Source organism: Melanerpes formicivorus, unplaced genomic scaffold (genome assembly GCF_026170545.1).
Source record: "Melanerpes formicivorus ecotype bairdi unplaced genomic scaffold, bMelFor1.0.p_v2 SCAF_3, whole genome shotgun sequence".
NCBI classification, from domain to species: Eukaryota; Metazoa; Chordata; class Aves; order Piciformes; family Picidae; genus Melanerpes; species Melanerpes formicivorus.
Window position 1 is genome coordinate 15,894,975 of NW_027142355.1, and position 27,379 is coordinate 15,922,353.

At 38.7% G+C, this 27,379-nt stretch overlaps 1 protein-coding gene across 3 annotated transcripts in view; it reads right to left on the reverse strand.

The window, feature by feature from the left end:
• Nucleotides 1-27,379, reverse strand: part of SEMA3C (semaphorin 3C) — a 127,967-nt gene that overhangs the window by 46,042 nt on the left and 54,546 nt on the right. For all 3 annotated transcript variants that reach the window (XM_068167693.1, XM_068167685.1, XM_068167675.1), the window contains 3 exons: nucleotides 8,793-8,953; nucleotides 5,491-5,553; nucleotides 3,493-3,612 (listed from right to left, as the gene is read on the reverse strand). In XM_068167693.1, coding sequence (XP_068023794.1) covers nucleotides 3,493-3,612; nucleotides 5,491-5,553; nucleotides 8,793-8,953 — 344 coding nt within the window. The remainder of the gene's footprint in view (nucleotides 1-3,492; nucleotides 3,613-5,490; nucleotides 5,554-8,792; nucleotides 8,954-27,379) is intronic.

A 27,379-nucleotide genomic window follows, 5' to 3' on the forward strand; every position in this document is an offset into this window, starting at 1 on the left:
CTACAGCAGGAATGGTTCATATCCATTATCCCCCATTTCTTTCCTCCCTCTTCTGTTTTGCCTAATTTATCTGTTTATCTATTGTTTCAGCAAGAAGCTCTCTAAAGAAATATGAAGTTTCTAATATGATTGTCTTCAGGTTTTAAAAAGTCATTTTACTTCTAGATTAATATGCAGCTTGATGTTAATCCATATTTTCTACATTATTATACCACTACTTACCAAATCAAAATGCCCATTACTGCACTATTAAACTAGTTCCTAGAGCTACACTTGATTTTCATATATATTAAATCTACTCTTTAGTCTGTAATTAAATCACACAGTGATTACACTTCCTTCTATTTGCATTTACTTTGACATTAAAATATATTTGGGTGACTAAGAGAATCATTACTAAAGACCAAAGTATGATGTGTGCCAAGCAAGAAAATTAATTATATTTTTAACCTCTGTTTCAGGGAAAAGGGCAACATTCTGCCTCACCAGTGAAACTGACTTGGTTTTGTGAGGTTATGTGGAATTCTGGAGACAAAAGAGCAAAACAGGCCCAGTTCTTATAATTGTTGGATATGACTCTTGCTGCCAGGCTTTATAGCTTCTAGACAAAAACAGATGTGCTTTCTAAAGTTATCTATTTTGCACATACAAAAGAAGTCTTCTGTGCACAGAAAAAAAAATGTACTAAATTAAAGGTGGAATCATAAAAGCAGAGGAAAAAAACAGAATTCTCACTAGTCCCATCAGGACTGTATCATTCTTCATTCTGATCTATTAATTAGTCATGCAGTGATGTATGCAATGAGTTCAGAAGGAAATGCTTGGTTGTAGACTGTTATGCTATTGTTGGCCTGTACAGTAATGGCTTTGAGTGTGAGATGCCTATAGTCAAGGGTCTGACAGACTCCAGACGTCTGAAACAGAGTTTATTTAATCAATTGATCATAGGCATGCAGCTAGACAGACAAGCTAAGTAAAGCCAGTTCTGCTCCTCCAAAACATGTATATTTATTTTTTACTTAAGAAATTTAACATCTTGCATCATCTGGAGGTGTCATTTCCTGCCCTCCCCCTCTTCTTCCCAATATCATTTACAAAACCTCTAAAATAATGAGATTCAGAACTCTCTGGATTACAATGCTACTACTTAGGCTGATAAAAAAAAAAAAGCATTAATTAGAGACAAATTAGATCCCTTTCCTCTTTTTAAATAGTTTGTCAACAAATAAGATGATGCTGAGTAAAGCTGACCTTTGTTTCAAAAGCCATCAAAATAAGTTAATGCAGACTCCATTAACCAAAAGGATTTATTTACTTACTAGTTTCTGCTTGCTTGTACTTTTAAATGAAGGCCTATAAACCTACTTATTTACCAAAAGTCACTGAGATCATCCCATGCAAACCTACCTGGAGAAACAATGATGTATCACCTCCCTGGCAATCTTTGCAGTAGTCTTGGGTCTTGGCCAGAATTCCCATCCCACTCTCAATGAAATCAGTGATGAATTTCCCAGTGTCTTACCGAGGAGCAAGCCCAGCTTTTAAAGCTGCCCTCACATGGCAAAACTCCAGGTAGCACTCTCTGATCTTCCTTCCCAATACATCTGATTCCACATTGTACAGGAAAATATACTGCACACCCCTGTGCCTGCAGACATGAATCTGACCCAAAAGCTACAGAGGTGCTGGGGTCTTGCTTAAGTGCTTTTCCTTTTCCTTCTGGTTGCTTAATTTACTACCTATTGCATTTGCACATAAACAAACATTACACTTTCAAATCAGCAAACTTGGACAACATACTTATGAAACATCTGGTACTTTGTAGATTGGAAATATACAAATGAAACTGAATATATAAAAACTGGAGAGATATCTGGAGACAAGGTTCATACCCTGGAAGATCTCACAGTGTTGAGAAAACTTACTGACTTCATCCCAACAGACTCAAATTGTGCAGTATATGAAAGTTACCTGTACTGCAATTGCATTAAGCAGGTATTAAACGAAAGTCCAGCAAACCTTCAAGTATCTGAGTAGTATGCCCACTGAAGGCATTCTCCCAGGAATCAGTGACACATGGAAGTTATAAAATGTGGACCACATATTTTATGTTTTATCTAACTGGATATTTCCTTTCAAGTATTTCTTGGCACTTTTTTTTTTCACCAGACAACACTGAACAAAAAGTAGCCCCTCAGTTTAGGAAGGATGTTGACTTGCTGGAACGAGTCCAGAGAAGGGCAGCGAAGTTGGTGAGGGGTTGGGAACACAAGCCCTATGAGGAGAGACTGAGGGAGCTGGGGTTGCTTAGCCTGGAGAGGAGGAGACTCAGGGGTGACCTTATTGCTCTCTACAACTACCTGAAGGGAGGTTGTAGACAGGTGGATGTTGGTCTCTTCTCCCAGGCAGCCAATACCAGAACAAGAGGACACAGTCTTAGGTTGCACCAGGGGAGGTTTAGGTTGGATGTTAGGAAGAAGTTCTATACAGAGAGAGTGATTGCCCATTGGAATGGGCTGCCTGGGGAGGTGGTGGAGTCACCATCATCGAAGGTGTTCAGGAGGAAACTTGATGGGGTGCTTGGTGCCATGGTTTAGTTGTTTAGGTGGGTTGGATTGGTTGATGGGTTGGATGCGATGATCTTGAAGGTCTCTTCCAACCTGCTCTGGTCTGGTCTGGTCTGGTCTGGTCTATTCTATTCTATTCTATTCTATTCTATTCTGTTCTGTTCTGTTCTGTTCTGTTCTGTTCTGTTCTGTTCTTAGCCCAGGATCTCATACAACTGGAATTTTGGACAGTCATCATATTTGAGGCATAGCTTTTGATCATTGCTTTGCTTCTAGCTGGTAATAGAATCATGGAATCACAGAATCACAGAGTGTTAGGGGTTGGAAGGGACCTTGAAAGATCATTCAGTCCAACCCCCCTGCCAGAGAAGTATCACCTAGAGCAGGTCACACAGGAACCCATTCAGGCAGGTTCTGAAAGTCTCCAGCAAAGGAGACTCCACAACCTCTCTGGGCAGCATGTTCCAGTGCTCTGTCAGCCTCACACTGAAAAGGCTTTTCCTTCTGTTCATGTAGAACCTTGTATGCTGCACCTTGAACACATTGCCCCTTGTCCTATCATTATCCAGCATTGAGAAGAGCCTGGCTCCATTTTCCCAACACTTGCCCTTTACATCTTCATAAACATGAATGACATCACCCTTCAGACTCCTCTTCTCTAAGCTAAAGAAACCCAGATCCCTCAGCCTTTCCTCTTACGGGAGATGTTCCACTCCTTTCATCATCTCTGTGGCTTTGCACTGGACTCTTTCAGGCAGTTCCCAGAATAGGTCAGAAAACTATGGATCATTCCTTTTTCTCTATTTAACATGGGTCAAGAAACTCACAAGGATCCCCACATTTTTAATTTTCAAAATTTTGAGTTTTGCATAACACTAGGAAGATGCACCACAAAAATAAGTGGATAAAATGAAAGGAGACTTACCTCAGACCTGCGTCCTCTGTTGACATAGACGCACACAGGGCTGAAGGCACCACTGCCACAGACGTACAGATGTGTGCGATTGTATGACTGTATTACTCGCACAAAATTTCCACAGCCATGCTGCAGTGAATACAGAAAAAAAACTCATTTCACGTTGGCAAACATTATTTTAGAAGTTGGGAACTCTAGGGAATAGACATGGTTTACAATCTCAACAGTACAATGAAAGCAGCTACTGAGTTTAATAGTCTTAGGGTTTGAATAGCTGCAGACTTCTCTTTTCATTCTGTTTTGTGTAGTCTGGGATCTGGGCATGGATAGGGCACTATAGAGGAGTTATAAGGAAGTGCATGTGACATTTCTGTTTCTTCATAGCAATCTAGTTTTCATACACAGGCTCCTCTGTACCTTGTATGGGAAGAAGCAGGGCTTCTGCAGAAAATAAGAAGTAATCGTACAAAGTTTCCTTCAGGATACCTCCAAACCAGTCTCTTCTCCCCCCTAATTCGTTCATCACAGAATCACAGAATTCCTCCATTTGGAAAAGCCCTCCTTGATCAGAAAGCTCAACTGGTGATCTACCACCACCATAGCCATTAAACCATGTCCTGAAGGTGAAGATAAATCAAAAGCAAAGTAAGCCCAAACCTCAGATCTCAATATTTGCATAAGCAATATTTTTCCCAAAACTTTAAAACTCTGAACAACGCAAAGGAAGTTTGCAGCTAATTGTTTCTTCATATTGAAGATCAACAGTAACATCTTCAAATCAATATGAAAATTACACTGGAATGTTAAGAACCATACAATTTAACACCATCATATTTACATACATCTCTGCTCTCTTGCTCTTTCCCTTTTTGACTACAATCAAGTGTTAATGCATTTCAGGTTGAAAACTGATTTTTTTTTTTCTGAGTATTATTTTCTTACTGAGATGCCGGAATCACCTTCATATTCATTCATCCAAACCTTCACCAAAGAATTGCATGTATTGCATGTATTCTGTGAGCACAGGATTGGAACCTGTGTTGTCTGTCAACAGTTTAGCAGAGCGTACAGCTTATTTATATTTAAAGGCAATCACATTTTTGGTTCAGCAGGAGCTGGCACCCTGCTACAATATCTGAAAAGCATTGTAGGTATCTCAAAGTTTATAAATGGAGTTTCTTTACAAGGAAAATTGGATAGCCTAACTTATATATGCCAGAGTAGAAACTGATCTTTTCTAGAAGACTTCTAGATAAAGGATTTCATGCTGAGAAATCTCATAATGAAAGGATGAGGACAGGGAAACAATTAGCAATACTGGTACATGGCAGCTGCTACTCTGCTTCAGTATCATGCCATGCACTTTGCACAGGGTCTATGGCAAGAACAAAGGTGGTTTTAGATGAATGGCTGGTTTCTTTAGGGACAACCTTCTAAGGTAACCATCTGACACAAACTTCATGCCTATTCTCTGATGATTTCCAGACAAGACAAGCTGGCTCAATACCAGCATTCTCTGATTTTAATCCTGTCTGGCAGGAAAATAATTTTATGATCTCTGAGTCTTTGCCTATCTCCCTAAAGTTGAACTCTGTTTTTCAGATATGTAGCTGGGCGTTGTTTTGTGGGAGTAATGGAAAGAGATATTGGGGTGTCCCCATCTCAAGCAGCTGCTCAGCAGGCTCTTCAGCATCATCCCTAGGACATATCTAGAAAAGTACTATTAATGAATTTGGCCCATGACAAGAAAAAAATGCAGGGCAGTAGACAGTGCATATGTTTTTCCATCTGTCAAAGTTTGAAGGTGTATTCTGTTTACACAGGGTTTTTTTCCCCTTTTTTTTTATAATTAACAAATTCACTTTATACTTTGGCCTGCAGAACAGTTAAAAAGCAGAAAACTCACTTTTTTCATTTTGTTTTTGGCTGCACTCAAGGTACTCTCACTTTATTGCCAAATATGTAATTTGCGTGTATGTGGGGATGTGCATGTGGCTTATAACTTACTGTAGGATCTTTGCCAGCCATTTTGCACTCTTCGACCTTGTTTGCTGATGCTGGCCAGAAAATCTGCAAGAAAAGAAGTATCTTTTAAAAAACATACTTATTAGGTAATTTAAACAAAGTATTTCATTTCCTAACTTATACCAATAAGCTAATACTTTGATATCTTTTACACCTTGATTATAAGTAAAAAGTGATTTCCATTGATAAATGAAAGCAACTTTCTGTCTAAGCATGCAGTAAATGAAAGGCCCAAGTCTTTGGCTGACATGAATTATTTTTAATAAATATTTTTAAAATAAGTTAATTTATTTACACTTCTTTCTTCTAAGTGATATTGTCAACATCACTGTTCAAACTACGTACATCTTTCATTTTTAGCTTCTACCAAATTTCTAGAAATTATTCACACCAGAAACCAGCAAACCAAACTATTGAAAGAAGGGTCCTCATAAAAAAAAATAAGAAATGCTTTAATACCAACAGTTTAGACTATCTTATGATAAAGCACTTAAAATGTTAAGATTTCAAACTGGTTTCTGAATTTCTTTCTAGGATACCTTTCACCAAAGACAGCTTTCCAACAAGCACCTCAATGTCTTTTTATCTGATCTATACTCAAACTTTAAAGTTCTTGGCCTACTTCCATTCCTTATTTTGATTTTGAAATAGGAAAGACATCCATTAAAAATGTCTCCCTAGAAATTTAGTAGGTGACAGAGCCTGATAAAATTTAGCCTCAAGATAGCATAAATAATAGCATTAAAAGCACTCTGTGTATTTATACATATATATATACATATATATGTGTATATACATGCAGGGATTTAGGTATATATACACACACACATATACACACACATGTATATATATGCAGAGATTTAGGTATATATGTATACATATACAGGATTTCTATAGAGGCATAAGATTACCAAAGTGAATCTGCTATAAAAACAAAGAAAAGAACATAGGGAATTACAGAGACTAATTCTTAGCCTAATAGTGGGTGGTCCATATTTTCTGTGATCACACACAATAATGGGTGCTTTTGTTTGTTGTTGATTTTGATTAAGTCTCATTTTTCCAGGCCTAAACAGACTGTTGAAATGCCTCAGAAATTTATAATACAGAATATGTGTAATGCAATAGAGGCCTTCCTATCTAACCAAACTCTGCACAGAATTAAAGCCAACCTGCTAAGGGAATGTGTGATTGGTAAGTCTGAAGGACAGGATGACATCTAGAGGGACCTGGACAGGCTGGAGAGGTGGACTGAGGTGAATCTCATGAGATTTAATAAGGCAAAGTGTAAGGTCCTGCACCAAGGTCAGGGCAATCATATATATCAATATAGGTTGGGGGATGATGGAATTGAGAGCAACCTTGCAAAAAAGGACTTGGGGGTACTGAAAATGAGCCAATGTACTTGCAACCCAGAATGCCAATGACATCCTGAGCTGCATCTAAAGTGTGGCCTGGAGATAGAGAGAGGTGATTCTGCCACTCTGCTTTGGTGAGACCTCACCTGGAGTACTGTGTCTCGCTCTGGAGTCCTCAGTACATCAAGGACATTGACCTGATGGAGCGGGTCCAGAGGAGGGCCACAAAACTGATAAGAGGTCTGGCACACCTCTGCTACAAGGACAGGCTGAGGGAGCGAGGGTTGTTCAGCCTGGAGAAGAGGAGGCTCCGGGGAGACATAAGAGTGGCCTTCCAGTACCTAAAAGAGGCTACAAGAATGCTGCAGAAGTACTGTTTCCAAAGGCTCATAGCGATAGGATGAGGGGCAATAGTTTGAAATTAGAGAAGAATAGACTTAGGTTGGATATTAGGAGCAAGTTCTTTACCATGAGGGTGCAACACTGGACCAGGTTGCCCAAGGAGGTAGTTGAGGCCCCACCCCTGGAGATATTCAAGGTGAGGCTGGACAGGGCTTTGTGCAACCTATCTAATGGACGATGTCCCTGCTGATTGCAGGGTCATTGGACTAGATGGCATTTGGAGGTCCCTTCCAACCAAAACCATTCTATGACTATGATTGTGCCATGTTAAAGTACATCAGTTCCCAAACAAGGCTGCTCGTGAGATGGGAATTAGCAAAAAGTCACACAAGCTATTTCAGATCAAAGAAGACAGCTTCATTTCAGAGGAAGATTTCTGTATCATTAGGAGGAGGAAGGATGTGTTGACACTGTTCCATGAAAGGCATTTAATTTAAATGTGTAAGTTAGACTTAGCCTCCCTTGACTCCCTGCACAATCAATTCAGGTAGACAGGCATGTCCAGAGGGTGATTCAGAGCAAAGCCTAATTTAACTGCACTTAATCACCCTTCAGTGGAGCCTCTCTCTCCCTGACACATTAAAAGCCTTGCCTCTTAAGGAAGGCATTTAACTTTGCTGCTGCAAGCTGGATATCTCTGCCCCTTAATGCTCCTGAGGTACAGTAATAAAGCCCATAGATTAAAGGCTTGGATGAATTTGGTAGAACAAGGCCTTTATTGTATACTTTAAAGCAGTGTTATAGCTGTGATAATCTAAAGATAGGCAAGGCTAAGTCCTTAGAGGGGTAATAACAGCCTGGCTACTGGGCACTCAAGTACTCCTGTAGGCCACCTATTTTAAAAGCAGAGAAGCTGGATTTGAACTCACTCTGCAAATAAGAGAGGAATCCATGAAACTGTGTGTTTTCATATACCAGCTGCCTACTACAGTTTTGAGGAGATGGGATACCGAGTTCTTAAAACATGACATCTTTATACAGGTCATAATTTCCCCCAAAACCCCCAAATGACGTGTTTCAGCTGTCAAACTAAAAAGCAAGGACTGACACAGACATAACAAAAGATTGGAAAATAGTTTGATGATTAGATATCAGAATAGAAAACAAAAATAAATATAGTCAAAGGTTAAAGCAACTCTGTCCCTATGGGTTTTTTGCATGTGGGTGGAAAATGAAAATGAAGAATACTTCATTACAAGCTTCTTTTAAAAAGGTCTCTCTGACTTATCTTAAGTCATGGAGAGGAGCAGAGACCACCAACTTATACACATTTTCCATGTAACGTGAACACATGCTGAATGCTGCTTCAAAATGAATAAACAGACCAGTTTTTAAAGTGCTTGAGGGGCAGCCATGCTGACAGGTTGTTCATCTTGCATTACACATAAACAAGGACCAATAATTCAGTGAGGTGCAGGACTGGAATTTTGCCTGCTGCAAAATAACAAAATACATTTTTTTTTCTTAAAAAGGAAGGCATGTAGCAAAGCAACTTTGGGTTCTCAAAAAAACTCTTGAACTTACACTGAGAGGGTCTTGACTTATATTATTAATATTCAAAGACAGAATATGATCTTTGCTGCCCACATAGATCCGATCCTGATCTTCATCCATTAACAATATCCGGTAATCCAGGGGACTGTGGGATATTCTGTGATACTCAGAGGTCTTAGTTTCTTGCAGCTCTGAAACAGTAAAGACACAAAGTTAGTAAAGCAGTTCAGTTGCCTTTCACACTTCACTACTCCATTTCTTTCTAAATAAAGGCACCTTTGGTTAATGGTTGAGTTAAAACAGATTTCCCTTTCCCACTTTGAATGTAATGCTTTTGTACATTAAACAGCTAGACATATCTCATAAAAATCAAGCATTGCTGTTATTCATTCATCCAATTAATTCTTATTTTAATGGCTATGATTATTTACAGCTTTGGCTCTTAAGGAAGACTATATATTAAATTAATCAATATGTTCGATGCATTTTGAAGTTTATGACAGCAGAAAATCCACAAGATCAATACAACTACATAAAACAGTTTACTTTCTTCTCCTAATGGGGGGTCTTTACTAAGAATAGGTTTTTATCATTTTCAAGATCAATTTTTTTGTTTTTCAGTTCTTCATTATGATGCATAACTTACTAAAAAAAAGAAAAGAATGTCTTCACTGAAGGCTAAGCGTGCCCATTTTGTTTATGGGATTCGGGCCAATTTATCAGAACTGTAGAATTAGCTCTATTTTTCCATTAAAAACTTCACTGAATGAAGTGAAGTCAGAAACATCCTTTGATCTCATTAATGAAGGACGCACAAGCTTCTGCAATGTAAGTATTACTTGCTGACCTTGAGAAAGATCAGCCTTCCTGTCTTTGCTTGGCCACTATGTTTTGGCCACCACTCAGATTATTTTTCTTTTCAGTAATACCAGAAAGGGTATTTCTGAAGAGCTGAGGATGGAAAAATAAAACTTTAATAATCAATTTGTCCGTATTCAAATATTTAACATGTAATTATGCTTTCTAACCTCATGAGCATTATTATTGGTTTGTGTTCCCTGTGACTTTAAAGGGTGGAAAATACACAGTACATACGAAAATGAAGTCCTATTACAATGTTTATTCTAAAATCTAAGAACTGACTCCAGATCCCTTTTGCAAACTGCAGGCCACAGTTGCTGAAGCCTAGTTGTTGCTAAAAGTAAAGTTTTGCTCCTTAATTCCCTACAGAAAACAATAGATATTTTACCCCAAATTAGTAACCTAAATTTTATAGATTATGAGATTTACATGAGCTACTGATATTTTGGAAAACAAAACTCCCAGAAAAATAAAATATCTGGGTATGTGCTCTGCTATGTGTGCCTCAAGAATGTACTACAATATATATAGTGTAAAGCATAATTTTTTTCTCTGACAATTGCTTGGAGACCAGTTCTTGGGAAGCTGTAGACAATATGTAGGAAAACGCTGCAGTCTTGGGACTTTGACATTTCTAGCAGAGATTTAACAACTGAAAGTATGCTTATCAGGATATAATTTGCACTGATAAATACATATAATTCCACTTTTTTATCATGATTGTTGAACAGTTTCACAGATAAATTATTTTCAGTTGCTCAAAGGTATCATGTTTTGATTGATTTAGATGTGTGACTGCTTTCAGGAGCTAAGAGTTGTCTCCATGTATTTGCTTATGGCACTATTAAAAAAAAAAAAAAACCACAACAGTATTTCTATTTTGCATGTCCCTCAACAAAAGACAGATATACAGTCAAGATTTACATTCTCTGCCTAAAATCTTACACTGAAATGGTACTCATTGTTCAGCCTAGAGAAGAAAAGAGAAGATTCTGGGGGGACCTTAGAGCTGCCTTCCAATACTTGAAGGCATCCAACAGGAGGGCTGCAGAGGGACTTTTCCTAAGAGTGTCTAGCAATAGGACAAGGGGGAATGGTTTGAAGTTAAGGGAGAGTAGGTTTAGACTAGATCTTAGGAAGAAGTTCTTCAGTACAAGGGTGGTGAGACTCTGGAATAGGCTGCCCAGGGAGGTTGTGGATGCCTCCTCCCTGGTGGTGTTCGAGGCCAGGTTGGAAGAGGCCTTCAGCAACTGAGCCTAGTTGAGGGGTGTCCCTGTCCATGGCAGGGTGGTTGGAATAGATGATCCCTGAGGTCCCTTCCAGCCCAAGCTATTCTACGATTCTACAATATATGAAAATTATCCACATCACTTTCAGAAGTCTTTCTTCAGTGCTTGAAAAAAAATCTTCTCTGTAAGATTTTAACCAGACTTTTCAAAAGCATCTGGGAGACTAACCATCATAATGCCATTAAATGCAGCCCCTTTGCCTGTTCTAAATTTTTCACATTATTCTCTCAGAAGAAGCCTGAGAAGCTAGTTCTCATCCCTTTCTCTGGTGGCCTTATTAACTTTACTGTAATATTTGGCAGCTGTGAGGTGAAACTGAACCATCTCACAAATATGTATTTGATATACTAGAAATCACTTCTAAAATGGGAGATGCATCATATTCCCACACAGCACTGGATAAATGTGAGCACAACGATTGTACAATATAATGTCCCTCCTTATTACTTCAGTGACTGATGAAGATTGGCAATGAATAAACCATGATTGGCATAAAAGATGGTTGAGACTGTGATAATTGTTTTTAAGCAGGATGCAAACCTATCTACAGACATTTGATTTCCACAATTTTAATTTATTAAAATCCATCATTTTCCTGGACTTTTAACCTCTTTGCAACGGTATGATTCTTTCCAATGCACCTCAAGGGTAATCTGTCTCCATCATGCTGCTGCTGAGACGAATGACTTATGACATGTCACTAGACTACAAAAACTCAACACCATTCATAAAAGGAAGGAAAGTCTGGAAACAAATGCTCTCATACCGATTTATAATTTTTTTTTCTTTCAGTGCTGAAGCTTCCAGTTTGTTAGCATCCAAGGGCTACTCAAGAAAGTGGGGAGGGAATTATGTAAGTGATCAACTTTTCCTTTAACAAAATTTACCATACAGGCACCAAAGAAAAATTGGTTTTGAAAAGATTTAAACCTGTTGACATTTGGAAAAAATGCCCTAAACCTGCAAAGATGCTGTAAGGTCTTCCACACCCCTTCTCATCTCCAAAAGTTTTGGTAAAAAGTGATGTAAACATTTCTTGATGATGGAAATAAATAATTAAATAAATTATGCAAACGTTTACTGTCATGGTTCAACCCCAGCCAGCAATTAAGAACCACACAGACACTCCCTCCAGCAGTTTGGGAAGAGAATGAAGAAAAAAAAAAAAAAAAAAAAAAAAAAAAGAGGTAAAACTCTTAGGCTGAGATAAAGATAGTTAAACAGACAGAAAAAGAAGAGAAAAAAAAATAATAGAATACACATAACAAGTGATGCACAATACAATTGCTCACTATCTGCTGACCAGTGCCTGAACCACAGTGCCTTCCAGCTAGCTCCCCCAAGTTTATCTACTGAGCATGATGCCGTAGGGAACACCCCTTTGGCTTGTTTGGCTCAGCCGTTCTAGTTGTGTGCCCTCCCAGCTCTTTGTGCACCCCAGCCTCCTCAGTGACAGGGCAGTGCAAAGTCCTTGATTTCATACAGACACTACTTAGCAACAAGTAAAATATCTGTGTTATCAATATTATTCTCATGCTAAACCTCACACAACACTGGACCAGCTACTAGGAAGAAAATTAACTTTATTCCAGCAGAAACCAGGACAGCTTTAAAACAAATTCTATTCCATGCTTTCGGAATTTGTTAACCCTCAAGGCATTAACATTCTTTAACATTCAAGGCAGTAAACCCTGCATGAAGAATAATACTGTAGACAGTTCTCTGTGAATAGTAATAATTTTGCTTGAAAATAAAAAAAAAAGATGGGAATACATTCCATATGCAAATTACTGTCATCCTTAATGACACAAGAGAAACCTCCACCTTATTTTCACCAGTCAGCGAATTTAGGTTTGGCTTCTCTTAAGGATAAAGCCAATATCAACTTGATCCCTAGTGTTAGAAATCTGATCTTAGAGAGGACAGGTTATATGGCTCTTGTCCCTTTTAATGAAAACTGAAAGCTTCAGTAAACTCTCTCCCCAGAACTATTGCTATTATTGAAGTACACATTTTGGAGAACCTAATGCCTGGGAGTTTTGTCTGTACACTGTGAACAGCTTATTGACAGTAAAGCAGTTTAACACTTCCTCTTTAATTATCCTTCTAATACTCCACAAAAAAGTTAATGCAAGTATTATTTTTAAAAGTTGTGTTCTGGCAGACGAAATGGCAAAATATTTGTGTAGTATCTATTACTACCATCACAAAAGTCTTCGGAACACTCAAAACTCATTGTGTTAGCCAGAACAAAACAAATTACAAATATCACAGACTGGAATTTCAGGAAGGTGGAGATACTTCACACAGTCTGTTATATCCAAATCGTCCAGCCTGCTTAGGGATACATTAGCAAGATGCACTCAACAGGTAGTCCTCTGAAAGTCCTCTTCAACTACTCTGCAACAAACTTTCATCACTCCTTAATTTGAATTCCCTGTTGTCACAATGCTGAAAACACAGCCACACTTTCCTGATGTATGGAATATAATAAACCCTAACGTGTAAAATAAGGTCCTAATGTAACTAACTTCCTCAGTAGGACACCTACTAATATAGATGTTTGATACGTTACTGAAACTAACTATTTTTAGCAGGGCCTTCCTAAAATGACACTGCGACCTATTCATAGACATGCATAACCTCATTGCTAAGAAGTCTGATAGAATAAAGAGATACCTATACCTTGCAGAGTTTGGTAAGCTACAGCAATGGTATGCAAGCATCCCCAGCCCCAGTTCAAAGCACTGACTTTATCCACTGGTAAGATGTGGATAAACTATGATACATCAAAGTGTGCCTGCAGTTGCCTCTGCACTTTACATCTCTGGATTTCCAGGCTAGCAGTGCTTTTTTGAGCTCCGCCAGGCTTTTAATTTAGGATTCCCTGTGGTAGAGTGCAAGAAATAATATGTTTTCCTCTTCTTTCCTGCTGGCATAAAGATCGAGTCTCCCAAGGTTGTTTATGAGGAAGTTCAGAGCAGAAGAGATTTGGTATATGTGCCTCAAAACAAGAATCACACACGGGTTTGGAATGTCTCTAGAGAAGGAGACTCCACAGCCCCTTCAGGCAGCCTGTTCCAAGGTTCTGTCACCCTCACAGTGGAAAATTTTTTTTCTGTGCTCATTTGGAAACTCCTCTGCTCCAGCTTGCACCTGTTGCCCCTTGCCCTGTCATTGGACATCACTAAGAAGAACCTGGCTACATCGCCCCAAGCAACCTCTGCTGCCCAGCATGAATTTGATTTAATCTTAGTGATTTGGAAGTCAGGAATACAATGGTGGTTTTTTTTTATTCCCTCACAGGACATGGGGTACACAAACAAGAGGCCTTGTGTACATCTAGCAGTAGGCTTGACAGCATTAGCTTCTAGTTAGACTGTAAGACTCTCAAGCATCTGTAAACCCTCAGCATATGCCAACAAATATGCCAGCTCATGCCAAATGTGAAATTGCAATGTGAAATCTCACCTTCTAGGAACAGGAATAAACCCAGTGTTCGTTTCTTTTTTAACCCTAGAAATAAATACTTAAGTAGAATGATGTTTTTGCTTAGAGTATCAGATGGAATCTTTTGATTCATAGGTCATTTCTGAATAGGTGAAAAAAAGCAATTTGCACATATAATTTCAGAGAGAGTCTGTACAAAACTTTGCTAGCCTTGAAAAGAATGGTAACGTATTTTTGAAATGTGAGTGGACTCAGAAGTATCTGGAAAGTTAAGAAAAATAAATTGAAAAAAAAACAAAAAGAAAAAGCTACAGCCAAAAGAAAAGCTTTGGTTTATTTTAGTTAAATTATCTTGCTTTATATTTTGTATAGACAAACTTCTCTGTTTTGCACCTTATAAGTACAAAGAAGGGGTAATGTCTAGTTAAAAGACACTGGATTTGATAAAAACATTATAATCTGAACTATTGTTTTCATGGCCTTATTTCTTATTTTTTAACAGCAATGACATGGAAAACGCTGAATGTGTTATTTTTATAGTTTACACATTACCTATAGAAATAGCATGCTATTTATAACATTTGTTTTCAGCTATGTGAGGACACAATATGAATGCTTGTTTAATTTTCTGTATATTTCCTTGCAAAACTTCAGAATGAATCACCTTTGCACTGTCAATATTCCTTTTCTTTGAAGAAACTTGTATTGATTCTTTCTTCTTAAGGGGGCAAGATAAGAGAGTTGTTATTTTGCCATTTCTCATGCAGTGTTCAAACTAAAACCCAACCCTCAGCCAGCTCTCAAGTGAAGCTGATTATAAATGGGTACACAGTCATTTGGCCAAAGAGCCATAAGCTGCCAGATGTGCTACCAGCCGGTCCCTTGTGTGCCTTAACCACACGGGACACAAAATGCTCAGGTGGACCTTTGACCTTTTCTTTATCTCTTTATCTCTTCTTCATGCATCAGAAGGCTTTGCAGATTTTTTAAAATGCTGTTAGAAAGAAATCTGGGGTTTCATATAAGCAGATAATAGGTTTATAAGGACTGGAAATCACAGATGTGCACACTTCCTAGCTTCTGAATCTGTCTGAAAGGGGTTTAATTATATTTTTATTATGAGGGGGAAAAAAAAAAGTGAGAAGGGAGAAAATAGATTTACAAGTGCTCATAAAATCACAGGCTAACTAATTAACAAGATCACTTGGAGGATGGAGAGGAAGGGAGTTCAGTTCAGTGCAGGCTGAAACAGGAGCCCTCTTTGCCCAGAGCTAAAATGTCTAATTTGCTAGAAGCAAACGTAATTGCTGTATTTGAAATGAGAGTAAATAACATGGAAATGGTAACGATATCTAAATATGATCTGGTTTAAACACACACCTTTAATGCTTGTTGGGTAAATGAGTTGAAAAGGGAATTTAAACATTACTGGATTGAGATAGTGCAGTCTTTTACAAACAGAAGTAAGAGCATCAAGGTGAAGTCTTTGGAAAATCAGGTCCAGAGGTAACTCTAGCATGTTTAAAGAACAATCTGTCACCTTGAGCAAGTCAACATACACATTAGGAGCAGTAAAACACTCAATAGCTCTTTGTGAAGGGGACCGTGTGTTGATAGGACATACCAGTTACTAGCTGACCTAAAGCAGAGTGTTCACATATGTCAGTAGATCAGTCTGATTTTTTTTTTTTTTAACAATTCATAAGACACACAAGTCCTAAAATCCTGATAAATCATAGAATGAAAAAAAACAACATCACAATGGAGCATTAAGTGGCTTTTGAAAAGTTGTGCTGGAAGGGGAATCACTCATTACAGACTACCTTAGTAGAACTATAAAAAATCAGCACAGAATTTTACATCTTTGAAGAAGGAAGAGGGAGGAGCATATCCACCAAGATGTGGGCAGCTGCCAGTTTTATGCAGAAGGAAAACACATGACAAAACAAACTCACTTTCTTGTGTGTGGCAAAATGTATTAATATGGCTTTGTGGCCACCTTCATCAACCCAATGTACCCCATAAGTCTAAGCACATTTTTACTCAAGCAGACCCTACTAAAATGACTTGTTATGATGAAATCACACCACATTCCACACTAGAAAATTCACTCCAAAATAAAGAGGAAAATGTATGTCAACTTTTTCCAACGTGCAGTTGCCAAATATTCCAGTATTGAGATTCCTTCATTGAGAATTATGCAAGACCACCCACATCTTTCAGCCAGTCAGTCTCACTACACTGGAGACACTTCGAGGCAGAATTTTCTGATTGTTTCTTCCCTTACCTCTCTGTGAACCTGGAAGTCCGTACAAAGTGGGCTTTATTTTTAGCAAGTAGTGAGCTGTTACAATTTTACTAGTCATCAGTTTTGTCCTTTCATATAATTGCAGTTTGTGGGGTTGATTTCAGAAAATGTCACAAATATTGTCACTCTACAGAACTTTCTGGAAGTTCTGGAATAGTTTCCAGAATATAATAAATTTTCAATAATAATGAAGTTTCCAAGTACTACTGTGTACATTTCTGCCTGTTATTAACCTGGCCAGGCTTTATTCTCATTTTTAGTCTGAAAACCAGAGACAACTTTGGCAAGCATAGGCAGCCATAAAGACAGACCATCTGAGTTTAAAATAACTGCAGCTGAGTTAGCCACCCTACATGGGGCCAATGTTCTCCATGTCTTGTATCTATAGAGCTTGCATTGTGCAGACAGCCTTCCAAGAGTTGTAAACTGTAAACTTCAAAGTGCACACAGGTTTGTTTGTTTGTTTCAAGAGTTTACCCTTTTGTTTCTTTTCAAAAGACATGGAGAGAGTCCTCACCACGCTGCCTAAGGTGGTACAAGCTCAATCTGGCTCAGGTGCACACAGTGGCTTTGTGATTGGAACTTGAGGCCTTTTTTTGTTTTTCAGATGCAGGAAACAGAAGCTTTTGGTTGTCAAGTATGGCGCTGTTTTTGAGACAGAGCAATAAAAAAAGCCACACCCATGGAGAATTCAGACAAAATCCACATTATTTTATTTCTGGGGGCAGTGTATCTTTTACTTATTATCTCTTGTGTTTTCTGTTGTTTTTTGTTTTTTTTCCCCCCGCTAGTTGACCAGTGTGGTGGGTTGAAGTTTCCCCCCAACATTAACTTTGCCAGACCAACTCAGTTAGAAGCAAATGAAGCTGTATTTACAAGTGAAATCTATACTCTACAATGGAATGCAATGAATATGTACAAAATACACAGTATTTACAGATATTTACAATTAATAAACAGCACAGGGACCCCCCCATGGCCAAGGACCAGGGGAAGCTACTAGCTTTTCCCTCCCTGCCTCCCCCTTACTCCCTGTACAAAAGGCACATGAGAAAGGAGCAGAGAAGTTAGACTTAGCCAAGGCCAAGCAGAGCATGTTATCTCTCCCAAGCAAAGCAAAACAGACAGGGATCAGATGAGAAGTGAAAAAGGAAGAACTGTTATGGTACAACTCGTCTTATTCTAGATATTTACCCAATGAATTTGTTTAGAATAATCTTTTGTTTTCCTTTTCACAACCAATAGTGATTATTTATATTTTTTCTACTTTTCTGCTCAAAATCTGTAAATAAATTTTAAAGGCATAGCCTAAAACTACCACAACCAGCAATCACATTATTGGAGGAATGGCTGTGCTTCCTCCTCAGTCACATAGAGAAATGTTCTACACAGCTATCAGACTAACTGGCCAGATGAAGCCTTGACTGAATGTAGACATCAAAAGTCTTTATCCAGATTTAAAGAAAGATATGAAAAATTGAAGAAAGCTAATTATTGCAATAGTCTGAAAAATAAAATAAACCTGAAGACAGTGCTATTCTCCAAGTCAGAAATGGACAACAATGTGCGACTTGTGAGCTGTTCTTCCAATTCATTCATCTTCATCCCATTTGCCACTAGTGGATTGACCTCTGGGATGAGAACTGAGTAAACTTCCCATTAGTTTTGCATCATATTTAGGCTGTTATTTCTGTAATATAAGGCTCAGATTTGAGAATTTGACTATTTGACTCTCCAAAAAATATTGTCAGATGATGTCAGCTGAGACATTTTTGAATACCGGGGAGAGAAAGAGAGTGGAACAGGGAGAGTGCAAGTAAGCTTGAGTGAAAGGCAGGTTGTTTTACTGCTAGAATTTTTTGCTCTGTAAGTCTACCTTTGTGTTTCAGTGTAGAAGTGTACTTTGGTGGTTTAGTGGACTAGCCTACAGACAGTGACAATGTAATTCACCCTTTGAAAATTTACAGAGGCACCGGTTTCCCAAATGTGCCATTTGAGGGGTCAACATTTTCACTGTGTTATGATCGTTATTAATAAAAAAAAATCCCACGGAAATTATCAATAAAATCTATTTATTGGTTTGAAATATTTGGTTGTGAAACAGCTATCTCACCAGCAGGAACATGTAACAATTTAAACAATATTAACAAAAATCCAGAAACAACAAACAGCAATTTAAACTGTAAAGAAAAAAGAGAACATTGGCAACATGCTGGAGACTGCCCACAAGGCGGATTGGGGGGAACTTCAGAATTCTCTAGGGCAACAGACCTTTAACAGATGCTTATAAAAATCAGATTTTGTAATTACTCACTGATTGTGGTACCACGTGGCATGCGTGGGGATTTAAACAGAACCAAAATGGCGCTGACCACGTGAAAGCTGCAGGAACACAGTTTCACTTTCTATTGGTGTCTGCAGCTTGTTGCTGTAGCACATACAGGGTTTATCTCCGAAGACTTTGTAGAAAAGAGGTTGCTGCCGAGGCTTGCAGGGCTTGTTGGCTTTGCCTGTTTGGAGAGGTTCTTCAGCTGCACTGTTTGCAGTGGTGCTTGTTGCTTCTCCCAATAAAACAAAACTGTCCAGGGGACTCTCAGCTCCTCCTGGGGTTCATCTCTTGACCCCGCGTGATGCCTCTGTCTGCTCCTGGGTTTTACAACGCCACACAGTGAGGGGTCTTGCAGTCTGGGTAAACTGAAGCACAGCTCAGATTCCACATAAGGCTTGTGACTTCTCACAGAGTTTGGACAATTGCAAGGCAAGGCACTGGCTTTTTGGGCTGGTATTTATAGATTTCCTGAGACAATGATGGCCAGTCACAACAAAGAATAAGAGATAAAAACTTGACACTGTAACCTCTAGAATGAGTTTTCTCCACACTTGGCCAAAGGCACACACACCTGGCCCACTTGGACCCCAGGACACATTCAGACAAGCCTAGGCAATGTGGGCAATTTCCTGAAAAACCAGACCTGCTGGCTCCTGCCCCATTGTCTGGTTCAGAGCATATTTGAGGCTTTTGTCCCTTCAGGACACACTGACATGCCAACAATTGTGCCTTTGAACTGTAGTGAAGAACTATCAAATGTTGCTAAATAATCAACACCCTAAAAAATGAAAGTATGATAGTAATCTTTTATTTTCTGACCAAAAAAAGCTTTTCACATCAACTCACATTCACCACATTTGTTTTTCTCTCCAAACATATTGCCACTAGACTGCAGAATTACTCTTGTTACCAGAGCTGATAGAAAGTAATTGAGAAAACACAGCTGAAATATTTCATTATCGTTTCTGTACCAAAGTAAGAACTCACTCCACTATGGTGAAACCCTTTTCATTATCTTCCTTTCTTTCATTCAGAGGGCAATATCCCCAGAGATTCAGCCAGTCTTTTAATATCTATGATTGGCATCACTATCTTTGCTGCAGTAATCCTTGCCTTTATTGATGTTAGCAACTTTACCTGCAGTTTTAACCATCCCAATTTATCTACATTTCTCCTTAAAATATATTGATCCTGTCTTCAGCAGTCACTTCTCACCCATACTCTATAAAAAAGGCAATTTAGCACGCACAGCTACAGTTTCATTATTATTATTATAATTTTAATCAAGTTAGGATTAGCTATAAGGCAACATCAAGCATAAAAAGATCAAGCTAAATCCCAAGTGCTTAGCTTTTATTCATTCTTTGGTAAAATCGGAAGGCAGTTATTACACATTCAAAAGAGTCGCATCAATAAATTCATTTCAATGGACTATTGAGTTAAAGGGTGGTACTTTTACATTTAGACAATTCTGACTACAGAGTGATGCTCACAAAGGAAGCTAAATTGCCTACAGCAAAAAATACGGTATGTGGGATGCTGGGTATCTCACCAAACTGGGTAAACTACTGCTTCCTTTTCAAGTGTATGTCCATGTTTTGTAGTTGTATCAGTATGTGAGTATGCATATACCTGGTATCTATACATTATCTTCTATAAATCAGGTAATCATCTCTATATACTAAATCCAGAAAGCTAGTAAGTTCTGCTTTACATCTGGGAAGGATAAAAGAAACACTTATTCTTGCTCCACTACATGAGAAAACAGAGCAGCTGGAGGTCAACAAATGGCATTCCCCCTTCAGTGAACCTTCAGTGAACCCCTAGTCCAACATGATGCCAGAAGGGTCATTGTATTGGAGATAACAAACTTTACCAAAAGAGACAGCCACACTCAGATTCCACAGCTCTACCATAACTGTATTTATCCAAATGCTGTCTTGATTTTGCTATTTCTAGAACAGAAATATTAGAATAGTAAATATTTCTCCACAACATTCTTTGTTGTTCTGTACGGTTAAATTACCCCTTGTAGCCTAATTTGCTCTTTTTGATTAAATTTGATTTTGCATCCAAGAGGTCACAGAACCTTATGCATTGACAGGAAGCAAACTGCTTTCTGGGTGTGGGTGTTTGGGATGACTTCTGAACCCAAAGGAATTTTGGTTTATAAGAAAAGCAAAGTTCAAACCTATCCTTAAATGCTTTCTTGATTTCCACCCGTCCCACCCCCCTTTGAAATACATTTTTCTGGCATATTAAATGCATTCACTTCCATCAGAGAAATGGCCAAGTATGTTCATGAGATGGCACATTTAGATTTTTTAAAATTTCTTTCTTTTCCTCTCAAAGGCTGAGAATGCCACTCACTACTTGCTTCACTAGGCACAGGGTCTGGCTGTGTCCCCCAGGGGACTTCAAAAGTTGTATGCAACTGGGAATTATTGTTTTCATCATCAATGTTCACTTTTCATGTTGCTGAGCACCTAGGATTGTTATAAATACTTCCAATATTAAATTACATAATACTTAGGGTTGTTTTTCAACTTCAAAATCAAAATACTTCCAACCATATATGCAGTGAAAATTACTTCCTTTAATCTTACTTTATTTCTGTATGGGTTTGGAAGCTGGAAGGAGATCTGTCAATGGTAGGTGTCATGTATGAGATGTGTCTGTTCCTGCTGCTGGCTCAGTGGGAGTAAGAGTGCTGTGCTCCATCCCTGCTGGGAGATGTGTAGCATGCTTGCTGTTTAAACACACAGAATGTAACCGTATTTCACTCTTTTTTTCACACTACGAAGACTAACACAAAGAGTGAATTTAGGAACACATTCCAGAGCTGCATGCTACCATCAATCTTCAAGTGATCACCAGCTGGTATTTGGGTGCACAATAAAAGGCATGTTTAGTGGGCTGAGCATAGCCTGGTGGATTAGAGTCCACTCAGCTCTAAATCCTGTTCTGCTGGTATTTTGCTTTTTGACTTACAAATTTGTCACACAAATTATCTGAGTTACGTATGTAAAGTGGAGGTAACAGCTTGGTATTTATTTGACTGGGTTGTTTTGGAGTTGCACTTGGTAATGTACAGAAAAGCCTTTAAAATGAAACTAAAATAGCTGGAGGGAGTTATTTCAAGTGTGTTTCATATGGAAAAGGAGAGATTGTTTGTTTGTTTATTTGACGTCCAGACTCCTCAGACATAATAAGCTCATCAAAATTCTGGTTTGGATTTAAGAGATAACTTTTATGCTTTTCTGTTTAGATTTCCTCTGAAAGGGAAGCCATTTAAATAAATAAACCTTCTGCAGTCACTCATTCTGTGTTTAAACTAGCCGTGCCATATTTATTTGGCAGGATGACTATTTAGTTCTTGGCCATAGGAAGGAAAAAAAATAATTATGAGAATTTCCCCTCTTGCAAGCCCAGAGATATTAAAAAATGTAGATAAAACCTCCTCATTTATATTTAACTCTCAGTTATGGAACATCTCATGGTTACAAAACAATCACTTTAGATAATGTCAGGCTCTAACAGAAGTGGGATGTTTGGATGTGCTGAACATCAGCAAGAAGAAAAAGGAAGATAATCATTGCTTCCAGGTGAATGAAAAGTCAAGAGAATAGCATACTCTGACAAAGCACCTTACTGGTTCAGCATAGAAAAATCAGGTTGAAGGAGGAAGGACTCAAACAGCAACCCAAAACTGGAGGGTATTTTGATTCCTGACAGATTTAAATTGGCATACTGCAGGTATGGGATAGCAAGTGATAGTGAACAACATGGGACAGAAATCAGCTACAGCCAACCACTTATCTCTCAAGCAAACGACTAATTGCAGCATAGGATCACAGAAGTACCCTCAGTATATAACTCTCTGTCCTTAATCCTGAAACAGCATAAAAATTGCACTAACTTTAAAAGCAAAACTCCTAGTTGGGTCCTTTGTGTATGCAGTACATTAATGCTTTTGGAAGCACAAGTAAAATAGCATGGCTGTTATTTAAACCCTAATGTATAAACATCTAGAACAAAGAAGATTTGTTTCATAATCAGAACAGGGAACTCTTAAGTCAGAACTCCTGGGTACTTGCTCTCTGACCTTGAACAAATCTTTCCCCTACCTTTATGTCAGTTTAACCATCTGCTATATGTTTATAACAAAACTTACCTGTCTTTCAGAATTATGATCAAGTTCAGCTAATGTATGTTGGTGAAAAAAGTAAATGAATGGTATTTTTTTTCTATTCAAGATGTTATTTTAATTCATGCTCCTGCTAATCATTTAAGCTCTTTTCATAATACATTTAAGCTACTCATAGTACACACACTTCAGTGTTTCTGTGTCATATAAAGTAATGCTTCTTAATACACAATCTATTTCAGCTCCATTAAGTAGATAATGTCATGAATTCTATTGTAGTAGAAAGGAACTCTCTGCCAAATGGTGTGGTAGAGTAAATAGAGACAGTTCTGAATAGCTTTTAATCAGAACTGGTTTACTAAGGGCACGTTAACTTCACTAGATTTGCCCACGAGAAGGAATGCCAAAAAGTGACCTTTAGAACTCTTAACCTGAATGTAAAATATTTTTAACAGGTTTAAGTCCTTTAGTTGGTATTTATTTAGTAAGGCTTTCAATAGTAAATGACATATTTCAACCAGTTCCTTTAAATAGCCTCACCTTCACAGCATTTCATGGTATCCCTCAAGTATTTATCAATTACAAAAATACTAAAGCAACTCCCATAATTTTTAAGGTTTTAAAACTGATCTCTTATAGCTGCTCCTCATCCTTGGCTCTGTTTACTACTCAGTGTTGGGTCATAGGGTGGTTTACTTGCACTGGAAGTTCCCTGAAGCAGTGGTCTCTTGCATCAGATACATATTGAGTGTAGAATAAATTATTTCAACTTATATATTTTTTGTTGCAATCTATAGTGAAGTCTGAATTACTCACTGAAGTCACTACAATCTAGAGATGTTGCACATCTTTCTCATTTGTGCTACAAAATTTACAAAATCTGCTTTTTCTATGGGAGTATCATTAGCTTGAGAATTACACTTTACATGACCCTGGGTCTATTGATCTGATTTTCCACCACATTTCTTCAAATGTTCCACTCTCAACATCAACAAAATCAACAGAGAACCACTAGCATAAAATACTGTTAAAGCATTAGGTATCAATTTTTAGCCCTCCAAACAGGTTCTAATTTTATTAAATTTACCAGTTGGTTGAACATAAGATTTCCAAAAATCCTTGAAATATGAGTTCAGAGTGAGAAATTTCCTAGAAGTTCAGATGCTCAGGCTCTGCTCCTGGTACTAAGCTAAAGTGCAGGTAATCACTCTTAGAAATCTGATTCTCAGCTTTGCAATATCTATCAAACTTCTGCTACAGCAATGCAAAGATAGAACTGAGAACAAAAGTATATAGCTACTGTCAGTAATACATCAGGCATTACCCTTTTGCCTTTTTTTTTATGGCTACCATTTGGTGAAAGTTGCTAAAGCCATATAGCCGTGCGCCCAGGTGGCCAGGATGGCCAATAGCATCCTGGCCTGCATTAGGAATAGTGTGGCCAGCAGGAGCAGGGAAGTCATTGTGCCCCTGTACTCTGCATTGGTTAGGCCACACCTTGAGTACTGTGTCCAGTTCCGGGCCCCTCAGTTTAAGAAGGACGTTGAGACACTTGAACGTGTACAGAGAAGGGCAACAAGGCTGGTGAGAGGCCTTGAGCACAAGCCCTATGAGGAGAGGCTGAGGGAGCTGGGATTGTTTAGCCTGGAGAAGAGGAGGCTCAGGGGTGACCTCATTGCCCTCTACAACTACCTGAAAGGTGGTTGTAGCCAGGAAGAGGTTGGTCTCCTCTCCCAGGCAACCAGCACCAGAACAAGGGGACACAGTCTCAAGCTGTGCCAGGGGAAGTTTAGGCTCAAGGTGAGGAGAAAGTTCTTCATGGAGAGAGTCATTAGTCATTGGAATGGGCTGCCCATGGAGGTGGTGGAGTCACCGTCCCTGGAGGTGTTCAAGAGGATATTGGACACGGCACTTGGTGCCATGGTCTAGTCATGAGGTCTGTGGTGACAGGTTGGACTTGATGATCCTCGAGGTCTCTTCCAAACTTAGTGATACTGTGATACTACTATAGTGCTCATCCAGGAATACATGCGGAGAAATGTCTTGGTAGACATCTTCTTTGTCAACCCAGTGGAAAGAGAAGCATTTTTCTGTGCATGCACAGTAGTACAGATTTAGTTTATGAAAATTTCTGATAATGAGCTAAACTGGGTTTTCCTGAATAATAATATTCTGATCGAAGGCTCTTACTTCCAAAGGTCCTGCACCTAGATCAGGGCAGTCCTAGATAACAATACAGGCTGCGGGATGATTAGATTGAGAGCAGCCTTGCAGAAAAGGACTTGGGGGTGCTGGTGGATGAGAAGCTGGACATGAGCCAACATCTCTACTTGAAACCCAGAAGGCCAATGGCATTCGGGGCTGAATTGTAAGGGGCTGCATTCTGGGCTAGCGGGTCGAGAGAAGGAATTCTGCCAGTTTACTCTGCTCTGGTGAGACCTCGTCTGAAGTACTGCATCCAGCTGTGGAGCCCTCAACACAAGAAGGACATGGACATGATGGAGACTCGAGGAGAGGAGACTGGAGGAGACTCGAGGAGAGGAGAGGAGACTCGAGGAGAGGAGACTCGAGGAGATGAGAGGAGACTCGAGGAGACTCGAGGAGACTCGAGAGCCACAAAAATGATCAGGGGGCTGGAACACCTCTGCTACAGGGACAGGCTGAGGAAGCTGGGGTTGTTCAGCCTGCAGAAGAGTAGGGTTCTTACAATAGTGTTGTTCCAATACCTGAAGGATATCTACAAGAAGGCTGCAGAAGGACTGTTTCCAAAGGCCTGCAGTGATAGAACAAGACAGTGATTTGAAACTAGAGAAGAATATATTTAGATCGCATATTAGGAATAAGTTCTTTACCATATGGGTGCTGGAACACTGCAACAGCCTACCCATGAAGGTAATTGAGGCTCCCTCCCTGGAGATATTCAAGATCAGGCTCAACAATGCTCTGAGCAACATGCTCTAGTGGAGGATGTCCCTGCTGACTGCAGGGTGGTTGGATTAGATGGCCTTTGGAGGTCCCTTCCAACCAAAACCATTCTTTAATTCTATGAAATACCAGGACAAAAAAGCAGGCTGACACAGATTTGTCACTGCCTGTCGGATGACCTGCCCCTTTATTGTGTCAAATCAGTGTATGGTAGTCCAGAAATAGAACAACACAGAACAAATGATTAATGAATTATAACTTGCAAGATAAAGTACACAAAAATAAGTTCATCCATCAGTGTTCCTCATACCAAGAGTGAAATGGTAACAAATCCTACACTGACAGAAAATACATCAGGATTAAAATATGACAAAACAATGGGGGCAGTGTATTTGAAGGCTGAAGAAAAGGAAACCTTAACAATCAGTGACTATTTTGGGGAGAAACGTTCTCCTGAAGGAAGAAGAGATAAAGTCAGAATTTTCAAGTGTTTTGTGAAATGAAGGATGGTGACACAAGAACCTAACTAGTCCACACTGACTTAATTTTCTCTTTTGTCATTGATTTCAACTTTCTTCTGCAGGTTCTTGTTTGGGTGTTTTTTTTTTTTGTTTGTTTGTTTGTTTGTTTTGTTTAGTTTCGGTTTCTTTTTGTTTTGGTCTGGTTTTCTCTATTGATTAGAAGTGTGCATGATTAACTCAGACTAGATAGCTAATATTTAGATGGCAACATTAGAAGTAAGTGAATTTCCTTATTACAATAAAAATACAACTTTGGCTCACCTGGTACCACATCAGAGAGGTGTAACAGTGACAGTAAAATAATAAATCTGAAGCCAGTTAGCTAATGGTTTTGTTTGTTTGTTTCCATAGTTGACATTGGCCTATTGAAATAAAAGGGATCTAATTCTCTTTTAATATATTGAAGTGTAATTGCATCAAAAATCTCCAAGCAGGACAAAATCCACAGAGACAGGAGTGAAATAAAGTGACTTATTGGATTTATCACCTCAAAAAACAAGTGACACATGAGAAGAAGGAAGGGAAAGCATTAGAATATCTGCAATTTGAATAAATTTACACTAATTTCCTGATAACACTAAATGCCACCCAATATGCACCCCGTTCCTCACACACTAAGCCAATGCAAACCAAACATCCTGAAAATACTATTTATAGAAGCAATCAAAATGTGACTTTTCAGAGATGCAAAAAAAATAATTTAAAAAGTCATGTGAGTACATGTCTGCAAACTGTCAGGCTGCACGTTACTGATATTTAGTTGCCACTAGCAGAAAGCATTTTGCAG